The sequence below is a fragment of the Rattus norvegicus genome, chromosome 7 (genome assembly GCF_036323735.1).
Source record: "Rattus norvegicus strain BN/NHsdMcwi chromosome 7, GRCr8, whole genome shotgun sequence".
Classification (NCBI taxonomy): Eukaryota; Metazoa; Chordata; class Mammalia; order Rodentia; family Muridae; genus Rattus; species Rattus norvegicus.
Window position 1 is genome coordinate 132,096,405 of NC_086025.1, and position 10,979 is coordinate 132,107,383.

Genomic DNA, 10,979 nt, shown 5'->3' on the forward strand with positions numbered 1-10,979 from the left:
TGGTTCCCGTAAGACCTGTGACTGATCGGCAGATGCTGAGGTGGGGGAGCGGATCCAATAAAAGCCAAAAGTGTACCACAGGCCCACTCTGTTTAGCCTCTGGCATGGCACAGACCCTCAGAGCCCCGGACACCCTCACTCCCCCCCACCAAGAGGTGCCCACTCTTGTTGGAGCATTTGTTAAATCCAAGTTTGAGGGTGGGGGCTGTGCCTTTAAGGTGGAAACATCTGCATGCAACTTCTGCTAGGCCAAGGGCAGGGGGAGGGGAGCTGGTCAGTCAGTCCATTAGCCGCAGAGCCGGCGCCAATCACCAGCCCTTTACTGTGCCCTGGGGAGTAGCCAGAGATAAGCCCTTTCCCAGCCCCCTCTGCTTCAGCCCTCGGTTATGGCCAGTGATGGGGGGGGGCAGCTGACAACAGGTGAATGAAGAACCCCAGTTTCAGGAGACAGGAGGGGGCGCAAATACCCTGGCTTAGGCCAGGTTAGCTCTCCCTCCACCTACCCCATTTCTCATTGCCCAAAGGTTCTTCTATTCCCTAATTTTTACCTCCTTTTCTGAGGGGGCACCCCAGGTCAAGCCATGTCCTCCCGCCCTAGGCTCCCGCGTTGGGTTCATGCTCAAAGGCTAGGATCCTTAGCCCATCTCCATCCTGCCATTTACATCCCGGATCTCAGCCAACAAGGGGGAATCAAGCAGGCAGGGCGCCAGCAACCAGGAGAGGGAAGGGGTGGTGTCGCCGCTCTGCAGGGTGGGGCATCCCCCTCCCCACACAGCCCAAGGCTGAAGTCAGGCCAGTGGGAGGAGCTGTCGTGCCCCCCCAGTAAACCCCCCCCCCATACCGCAGGGCTATAAAGCCGCCCCGCATCGGTCTGCAGCTCCTTCCCGCCCGGCCTAGTTCTGCCAAGCGCTGAATGCCATCTTCCGCCAGCATGAGCCATCACTCGTCGGGCCTCCGGTCCAGCATCAGCTCCACCTCATACCGCCGGACCTTCGGGCCACCGCCCTCACTGTCCCCCGGGGCTTTCTCCTACTCATCCAGCTCTCGCTTCTCCAGCAGCCGCCTGCTGGGCTCGGGGTCCCCGAGCTCCTCGGCGCGGCTGGGCAGCTTCCGTGCCCCTCGAGCGGGGGCCCTGCGCTTGCCCTCGGAGCGCCTCGACTTCTCCATGGCCGAGGCCCTCAACCAGGAGTTCCTGGCCACTCGGAGCAACGAGAAGCAAGAGCTACAGGAGCTCAACGACCGCTTCGCCAACTTCATCGAGAAGGTGCGCTTCCTGGAGCAGCAGAACGCAGCCCTGCGCGGGGAGCTGAGCCAGGCGCGGGGCCAGGAGCCGGCGCGCGCCGACCAGCTGTGCCAGCAGGAGCTGCGCGAGCTGCGGCGCGAACTGGAGCTGCTGGGCCGGGAGCGCGACCGGGTGCAGGTGGAGCGCGACGGGCTGGCGGAGGACCTGGGGGCGCTCAAGCAGAGGTCAGAGGGCAGGACCGGGCCTGCCAGACACTCCCTCTGCTCCCCCTGTCTTTCCCCTCGGGATCTAACAACCATAGGGCGTGGTCGGGCTGGCCAACCCCAGCCCGGAGCCTGCAGCATCCTAGCGGGCCCTCTGCCAGCACTTTGCTCCGAGAGCCTAGGGGAAGTGACCAGACATTAAGGGGACTGACACCCTTCTCTGTCCCAATCCGTTAGACGGGAAGGCCGAATCCCTCGCTTTAGATCCACGACAGCTGCAGAAGTAGATGGGGGCGGGGTGCTGGATGTAGCACGAGGTCTGGGAGGTCACCCGGCAGCTCAGTGTCTTCCCACTCTGCCTATCAGGTTAGAAGAAGAAACTCGCAAGCGGGAGGATGCGGAGCACAACCTGGTGCTCTTCCGTAAGGTGAGTGAGGGGTCACGTCGTCGAGTCCCAGCACCCTAGCTGCACCCCAGCTGCATCTCCAGGGTGGCATCGGTGGGTTGGGGGGTCACTTCTGTGCTTCTGAGGCAGACAGGGAAGACCTGGCCCTTCCTTTGCCTGAAGAGCCCTCCTTTCTCTTGAACTCCCCATTCCCACTCACGAAGGACGTGGACGACGCCACGCTGTCCCGCCTAGAACTAGAGCGCAAGATCGAATCTCTGATGGACGAAATTGAGTTCCTCAAGAAGCTACACGAAGAGGTGGGTGGTTGGGGTGTCTGGGAAGGCTTGGGAGAGACCTCGCAGAAGCTGCGGAGACAACAGGGATGCGTCGTGAGGACAGCCCCACCCTTTACAGGTGTTTTTGATTCCCACCCATGCGCCACCTGTTGGCAAGAGGGGTAGCTACACCCTGAACCTGACAACTGGCTTAAGGGCAGCCTGGGCTCAGGTCTCAGAATGCAGGGCGGGGTGCACTCCCTAGCGCCCCCTTCTGTTCATGCATGTGCCCCCCCCTTTTTTTTCTATTCACAATCTCCACTTTTCCTGTCCTGCAGGAGCTTCGAGACCTGCAGGTGAGCGTGGAGAGCCAGCAGGTGCAGCAGGTGGAGGTAGAGGCAACAGTGAAGCCAGAGCTGACCGCGGCGCTGAGGGACATCCGTGCACAGTATGAGAACATCGCGGCGAAGAATCTGCAGGAGGCAGAGGAGTGGTATAAGTCAAAAGTGCGAGAGCAGGGGAGGATTCTGGGGGGGGTGCGGGGGGGAGGGCACTGGGAATGGCGGCGCGCATCCCAGCCGGGCTTGTCTGCCACTGAGCAGTACGCTGACCTGTCCGATGCTGCCAACCGCAACCATGAGGCCCTACGTCAGGCCAAGCAGGAGATGAACGAGTCCCGACGTCAGATCCAGAGTCTGACGTGCGAAGTGGACGGGCTTCGTGGCACGGTGAGCACTAAGAGGCTATCGGGGGGCAGTGGGTGGATTCTGAAAACCCTTCGGACTGCCTCCATCTTCTTCCCCTACACCAGAACGAGGCACTGCTCAGACAGTTGCGGGAGCTGGAGGAGCAGTTCGCCCTGGAGGCTGGAGGGTACCAAGCAGGCGCAGCACGGCTGGAGGAAGAGCTTCGACAGCTGAAGGAAGAGATGGCGAGGCACCTGCGAGAGTACCAGGAGCTCCTCAACGTCAAGATGGCCCTGGACATCGAGATAGCCACCTACAGGAAGCTACTGGAAGGGGAAGAGAGCCGGTGAGTGGAGAGGCTACTGGGACAGGATGGGGATGGCAGGCACTGGGGCCTGGCCAAGGGAATGACCATACTGTGGCTTTGCCCGCAGGATCTCAGTGCCCGTTCATTCCTTTGCTTCCCTAAGTTTAAAGACGACTGGTGAGTCCTCCATGCCTGGCTTCCAGCCTGCATCTCCTGCCCTGATTGTTCTGGCTGTGCTCATCCTAGATTGACCCCTCTTCATGTACTGAGGTTCCTGGCCTTCAGAGGTTTGGCGTGGGAGCCTGAAAAGAGAGACTCTCAAACCTAGCCTTGTCCTCTCTCCTGCCTTCTCCAGTGCCTGAGGTGGAGCCTCCCCAGGACAGCCACAGCCGGAAGATGGTTCTGATCAGGACTATCGAGACTCGGGATGGGGAGGTGAGATGAACCGCTTGATCCAGAAATCCACCCTTTTTAATGTTTCTGAGCCTCAATCTGGCCTAGCTCAGATATTAGGGTGTTGAGGGTACATTTTTTCAAGTAGAAGGTGTGTGTGTGTGTGTGTGTGTGTGTGTGTGTGTGTGTGTGTGTAGGCACACCTGTGCCATTGTCAAGAGTCACTTCTCTCCCTTTGCTGTGAGTTTTAGGAGTCAAACTCAGTAAGGTTTGTGTGACAAGTTCCTCTGAGCCTGAGCGGGACATAGAGGGAGATAGGTGTGTGGATAGCCAGGCGGTGGTGGTGCACACCTTTAGTCCCAGCACTTGGGGAGCAGAGGCAGGCAGATCTCTGAGTTTGAGGCTAGCCTGGTCTACAGGGTGAGTTCCAGGACAGCCAAGGCTACACAGAGAAACTCCGTCTCAGAAAAACAAAACAAAGGGGCTAGAGAGATGGTTCAGGAACTAAGAGCACTGGCTGCTCTTCCAGAGGACCTGGGTTCAATTCCCAGCACCCACACGACAGCTCACAATTGTGTCTAACTCCTGTTGCAGGGGATCAGACACCTTCACACAGACATAACATCAGCCAAATCACCAATGTACATACAACAAAAATAAATAAATCATTACAAACAACAACAACAACAAGAACAGAGTGTTTACTTTAAGCTGTAGTTTTGGTAAGCTCAACAGGCAGGGCACAGGATGATTTTGGGGAGGGCGGTGCTGATTGTCCTCTGTATTCCTTATCCCCAGAAGGTGGTGACAGAGTCTCAGAAGGAGCAGCACAGTGAACTGGACAAGTCTTCTATTCACAGCTACTGAGGCCTCAGCTGGATCTCTGAGGCTGACTGAAGCCCGTTCCTAAGCTCGAACCCTCCCTTGCACCAGTCTGCAACCAGTCCTGCTCAGCATGTGGCACCCTCCTAGCCGAGCTCCAGCCCGATCCTGAGGCTGGACCTCTCCCTGATGCATTGATGTGACCCATAGCTTTCCTGTCCTTGGAAGAGGCGATGAAGAAACCCAGGACAGCAGATCTGCTCAAGAATGACCCCATGGACTGTGGGGTGGGCCAGAGTGTGAGATTCACTCTGAGTCAAATAAAATCGCTACCGAGAGAAACTCTGTACTGCGTGTGTCTGGGGTAATTTCTTTTCTGACTCTCATTTTCTTGGCACTCGTGACTCCAGTGGACCCAGTTGGGTTTTCTCAAACTTCTCTGTTCCTTTTCAACTTTTTAAAAAACAGGATCTTCATGTGTACCCCAGGCTAGCCTTGGACTAACTTTCAATCTTGCCTCAGTGTCACAAAGGTTGAGATTACAGAAGAGTGCATCCATGTCTATAACCTTCTCCATGTGAGCACCATGGCACAGGGCTGTCTACACACGTGCGCGCACACACACACACACACACACACACACACACACACACACAGAGATACACATATACACACAGAGACACACACAGACACAAGGAAAGACACACAGAGACATACACAGACACACACAGAGACACACACACAGACACTCATGTCACACACACACACACACCATACACATACCACCCACACCACACACATACACCACAGAGAGACACACACAGACACTCATGTCACACGTGCACACACACACACACACACACACTAAATTACAAAGCCCAGTAGGATATGCATAGTTGCTGGGTGGTGGCAGCACACACCTTCAATTCCAGCACTTGGGAGGCTGTGAGGTTCTGGATCCATGAGATCCAGCTGTAGGGCATTTTCTCAACCAGTGATTGATGTGGGAGGAGCCAGCCCATTGTGGACGAGGTCATCCCTGGGCTGGTGGTCCTGAGTTCTATAAGAAAGCAGGCTGAGCAATCCATGTAGAACAAGCCAGTAAGCAGCCCCCCTCCATGGCCTCTGCATCAGCTCCTGCCTCCAGGTTCCTGCACTGTTTGAGTTCCTGTCCTGACTTCCTTTGATGAACAACAACAATGCAGAGTGTAAGCTGAATAAACCCTTTCTTCCCCAACTTATTTGATCATGGTGTTTTCATTACAACAATAGAAACCCCAACCAAGACCCAGCATTCCTCTGTGTAGCCCTGGGTGTTCTGGAACTCACTCTGTAGATCTGCCTGCCTCTGCCTCCTGAGTGCTGGGATTACCTTACTGGCATTTTTTTTTTCCAGATAAGGTCTTTTCTATACTTTTGAGCTAATGTGAAATTTACTCTGTAGCCTAGAAGAGACTCAGGCTTCTGATGATTTTCCTGCCTCACTCTCCTCAGTACTAGAATTGCAGGCATATAGCACTATAACCACTCCCTCTCAACTTCTCTTTCCCCCCCTGGATGTGCTGAATGTCTGTTCATCTTCCCTTAGTGTTGTACCTCATTCGAGAGCCCAAAAAGACCAACTAGGAGGAGACACTGATGTAATCACGTTAGGGTTTCTTTATTACAAAATCAAGTTTGGGCTTATTCTTTGATCGACTGTTGCTAGGATCCTTGACAGTTGGTAGGGAAAGTAGCTTGAGAGTGACTCTGAGCAAGGACAAGCCATGGGGTCCTTCCTGGTACTGGGGTGCAGCTTGGGTTCAGTTGCAGGTCAATTTCTCAGGCTATTTTCTTTTAAGATAGAGTCCAGTCTCAAGGTGGAGAAGATTTGATCTCTCATGAGGATGGTAAAAGTTAACATGTCCAAATAGAGCTCCCCGTGGAGCTGTAGCCATGTTCTTCTCTCTGGATCTCCACCCCAAAGAAAATATTGGAATCTCTCTCAGGAAGAGTCCATCTTACCTGTTTGCTGTTGTTGTTGTTGCTGTTTGTTTGTTGTGTTTTGTTTTTGTTTTGCTATTATTTTCTAGGCAGGGTCTTGAGAAGCCAGATTGCCTTTGAACTCCCTACATAGTTGTTGTGTGACACTGTTCCTTGGGAGATCTGATAAACGTCTACTTGTCCCAGCCATGGGATAACCGAGAAATAAATAATACCACCAAAGTTCAGTGGGGTGAGCCAATGAGCTTACTGGAGATACTTACAGGAGTGTGGGTGACAGGTCAGTTACAGAAGTATGGACAGCTCAAAGGCAGCTGTGTTACCAAAAGTCCACCCCACATGAATGACAGTTCATGACTGCCAGAGCCCTGGTTGCACAATTTGCAGACAGCTTGATGGGTCAGAGTCCTTATCACTTGTGTAACCTCAGGAACGGAGGGGCCTTGTGAATCTGGGAAGTTTCAGAGCTCTCAGAGCTTGTATGCCTATGAACATGAGTGTGGGTACCTGAAGAGGCCAGAAGAGGGTGTCAGATCTCCCAGGAGCTGGAGTTATTGGCTAGCGTGATCTACTTAATGTGAGTGCTGGGACACATGCATGCTCCTATCCGTAAACACAAGTACACCAAATAAAAAATAAACACTTGGAGCAAAGAAAGACCTATGTTTGGGAAAGAAAATTTTGCCTCCACATGGTGGAACCGCCATGCACACCACGGAGTTTGCACACACATAAATAATGGATAAATGTGTATTTTTTTCTAATATGCAGAAGAATATGTTTTGGATTGAGAAGACAGGAGAGTAATAACAATGGCAATTGGATCCTTTTTGCAGAAGGCCACTGTTGGGAAAGCCTGGTGAAACCTGAGTGAATAAGGCCAAGGGTGGATGGGCTGCAGCAAGTGGGGGATGGGATCAGGCAAGTGGGGAGAGGGATGCAGCAAGAGATGGATGGGACCCAGCAAACTTTCTTCTTTGCAGGGGACAAATATATGCTGTGGTACTTGACAGAGACAAGCTGATGTGATAGAACTTATTGCCAAAATAATATGACCGGAAGGTAAGGAACACTTGTGCAAATTCCCTGTATGTTTTAGGTTGTTTCATAAGAACCATGGGAGTGGCCAGTAAGATGGCTCAGTGATTAACAGCATCTGTTCTCGCAGAGAATCAGAGTTCAATTCCCAGCACCTACATGTCGGGTCGTGACCATCCAAGCCCTCTTCTGACGGTCACAGGTGAGAAAAATCACTTTTAAAATGTCTTTGCTCTGAGTTTTTTGTTTGTTTGTTTGTTTCTTTCTTTTTTTTTCGGAGCTGGGGACCAAACCCAGGGCCTTGCGCTTCCTAGGCAAGCGCTCTACCACTGAGCTAAATCCCCAACCCCGAGTTTATTTTTTTGTGTTTGTTTGTTTGTTTCTTTTGAGACTGGGTTTCTCTGTGTAGTCCCAGCTATCCTGGAACTCACTCTGTAGACCAGGCTGGCCTTGATCTCACAGAGAGTCCCCTGCCTCTGCTTCCCAAGTGCTAGGACTGAAGGTGTGTGCCACCATGCCCAGCTTACTACATATGGGTGACCAGGAAAGTGCAGTGACATATCTGCCTCTGCCTCAGAGTGCTCAGGTTCGAGGTGTGTATAACCATGTCTGGTCTTTAAAAACATTTTAATGGGGGTTGGGGATTTAGCTCAGTGGTAGAGCGCTTGCCTAGCAAGCGCAAGGCCCTGGGTTCGGTCCCCAGCTCCGAAAAAAAGAAAAAAGAAAAAAAAACATTTTAATGACTTCTTTTTTTAACTTTTTTTTAAAAATAAATTTATTTATTTATTATGTATACATCATACAGCCTTCTGCCTGCGTGTATTCCTGCAGGCCAGAAGAGGGCACCAGACCTGATTATAAGTGGTTGTGTGCCACCATGTGGTTGCTGGGAATTGAACTCAGGACCTCTGGAAGAGCAGACAGCGCTCTTAACCTCTGAGCCATCTCTCCAGCCCTAATAACCTCTTTCTTTGTTTGTCTGTGTTTACCCATCATGCGTACGCCTGATGCCCCAGGTGAGAAGGCGATATCAGATCTTCCGGAACCAAACTTACAGATGCTTGAAATCCACTATGAATGCTGGGAACTGAACCTGGGCCCTCCTGCAAGAGCAAGAAGTAACCTTTACCACTGAACCGTTTCTCCAGCACCATAAAGAATTGTAATTTTAGGCCAGGCATGCTGGCGGGTACCCTAAACCCTAGTACTATAGAGGAATAGGCAGGCAGATCTCTGTGAGTTCCGAGCTGAAAGTACAAAGTGAGACCCTGCTTCAAATTTTTTTTTTAAAAAAAAATCGTATATTTCAAGATGGTTAGAAGATTTTGAATGTTCTTATCGGAAATAAATAGTATTTAAGGTGCTTGGTATGCTAATTAAATCACCACAGAATATATACATATAAAAGGCACAAATACATCCCATAAATATGTGTAATTATTATGTGTCGGTTGAACATAAAATCAGAACAGTGAAATGGCTTGGGGGTCAAGGTGACTGACGTTGAGCGTGACTGGCTGAGTTCCATCCCCTGGACCCACACAATGGAAGCAGAGAACTGACTGTGAAAAACTGTCCCCTCACCTCCAAACCTGTGACATTTGCACACGGGCACGGGCGTGCATGCGCGTGCACACACACACACACACACACATAAAATAAACTTGAAAAAATAGTTTAAAAATCAAAGAAGAGACCTATACACACTCGTCTTCACCTACAACAATAAACAATGCTCAAAAGCACTGAAGGGAACCAGGCACAGCGTTGCAACAGTGTATGTCTACACGTCTACTCAGGAGGCTGGCACAAAAGGAGCCTTACTTTTTGATTTATCTATGTTTTTATGTTTTTAACTATTTTAGTATGTATGTGTCTCACCATGCATGTGCCAAGGCACATGTGTAGAACTCAGAGGGTAACTAGTAGGAATCTGTTCTCTCCTTATCCAATGTGGGTCCTGGTGATCAAAGCCGAGTCACCAGGCTTGGTGGCAGGTGTCCTTACCCACTGTAGTAGTTACTTCGTGTTGGTGTGATAAACTATGATGATCAAAAGCGACTTAAGGGGCAGTTTATTTTGGCTTATGGTTCCGGAGGGCTATCTGTCCACAGCGGCAGAGAAGGCATGATGACCACAGAAGAAAGCTGAAAGACCACTTCTCAACTGCACACAGAAGCAACGAGACAGCCATCTGTAAGTAGGGCAAGGTTATCGATCTCAAAGCCTATCCCCAGTGACACACTTCCTCCGGGAGAGCCCCTGTCATACAAGTTCCATAACCTCCCCAAATAGTCCCTCCAAATGAGGGCCAAGCACTTACACCCATGAGCTTGTGGAAGACATTTCTCATTCAAACTACCATGCCACAGGCCCCATGATGATCCTCAGTGCTAAGGCAGCCCTAGCTTTAAAATTAAACCTTGTCAAATAAATAATAAGCAGGACTGTTGTGGATTGTCCTGGTGCTGTTTGTCTTTTGTGTTTTGTGCCAATTTTGCTTCCTCAAGGGGGCGGGGAGGGGGGTGCCCCTTTGAGGAGTGGATCACGTACTCGGGTGATTCCATGTGAACCGTCTCCCCGTTTTTAACTGGGTAATAAAGACAGCAGAAGCTAATCGTTGAGAAAAGGATGAGATGGGATTTCCGGGTCCCAGGAGGAGGAGAAAGAGAAGGAGAGGGATTGGGACCAGGCTGTGGCGCAGATAGGAAGTAGCAGACATGTAACTCTTGGGAAGCGATAGTTTGTAGCCTCCCCAGGCCCTTGCAGAGGCTAAAGGGGATGGGGCAAGATATTTTTCACTCAGCCATTGAGTTATCTGGCTGTTTTTTTGTTTTTTTGGTTCTTTTTTTTTGGAGCTGGGGACCGAACCCAGGGCCTTGCGCTTCCTAGGCAAGCGCTCTACCACTGAGCTAAATCCCCAACCCCATGGCTGGTTTTAAAATATTAAAGCTGTCTGGTATTTTCCATCTGCGGCGACTCAGGTGGGCAGGAGGAAGGGCACAGGTGCGGGGTCGACCTTAGAGGTTTGGCGAAGCTAGCCGTGGGAGCTGGGTGAGACAGCCGTTGCCACCAGGCAAGGAACAGAGACCACCGAAGAAGCTAAATGTGGGAGCTGGATGAGACCACCGTTGCCGGCACCAGGAAAGGAGCAACTGTGGTTTTTAAAATGACAGCACAGGACTTTGCCTTCTATAAATTGAAAAAGGAGATTTTTGCCGAGTGTAGTGGTGTGTGCTATAATCCTAGCACTTGAGAGGAGGAAGATCCATTCAAACATTACCCTTGGCTACATAGCAAGCTCAACAAGGCTGGGGGTACAACTCAGTGGTTAGCAGGCATGCAGCCTGGGCTCTGATCCTTAGCACCAAGTAGAAGGGACATAGCAGCAGCCCATTTAGGAAGGCTTGGGGAGTGGGGGGACCAGGAGGATCAGAACTTCAAGGTTTTTAGAGATCAATACACAATACTCAGTTCTTATGTGGGCTATGTGACACTTTACTAAAAAAAGTTATGTGTGTGTGGGCTGTTGGAGAGATGGCTCAGTGGTGAAAACACACAGATTGCTCTTCCAGAGGAACTGGAAGTGCACAAACATACATGCAGGCAAAATACTCATTCACATGAAATAAAAATAAATG

General features: G+C 51.2%; 1 protein-coding gene across 4 annotated transcripts; it reads left to right on the forward strand.

Moving 5' to 3' along the window:
• The first annotated feature begins 483 nt into the window (after positions 1 to 483).
• Prph (peripherin) lies at positions 484 to 4,666 on the forward strand. Of its 4 annotated transcripts, none has more exons than XM_063262998.1 (9): positions 512 to 1,467; positions 1,813 to 1,873; positions 2,056 to 2,151; positions 2,448 to 2,615; positions 2,712 to 2,837; positions 2,921 to 3,141; positions 3,230 to 3,279; positions 3,458 to 3,537; positions 4,297 to 4,666. In XM_063262998.1, the coding sequence occupies exons 1-9, from the start codon at positions 914 to 916 to the stop codon at positions 4,360 to 4,362; spliced, it is 1,422 nt and encodes a 473-aa protein (XP_063119068.1). In that variant the 5' UTR covers positions 512 to 913; the 3' UTR covers positions 4,363 to 4,666. The 4 variants fall into 4 exon arrangements, with proteins under 4 accessions (XP_008763891.1, XP_006257383.1, XP_063119068.1 ...); NM_012633.3 differs by having other exon boundaries at positions 885 to 1,467; positions 4,294 to 4,662; XM_008765669.4 differs by having other exon boundaries at positions 484 to 1,467; positions 2,448 to 2,837.
• Positions 4,667 to 10,979: the final 6,313 nt, after the last annotated feature.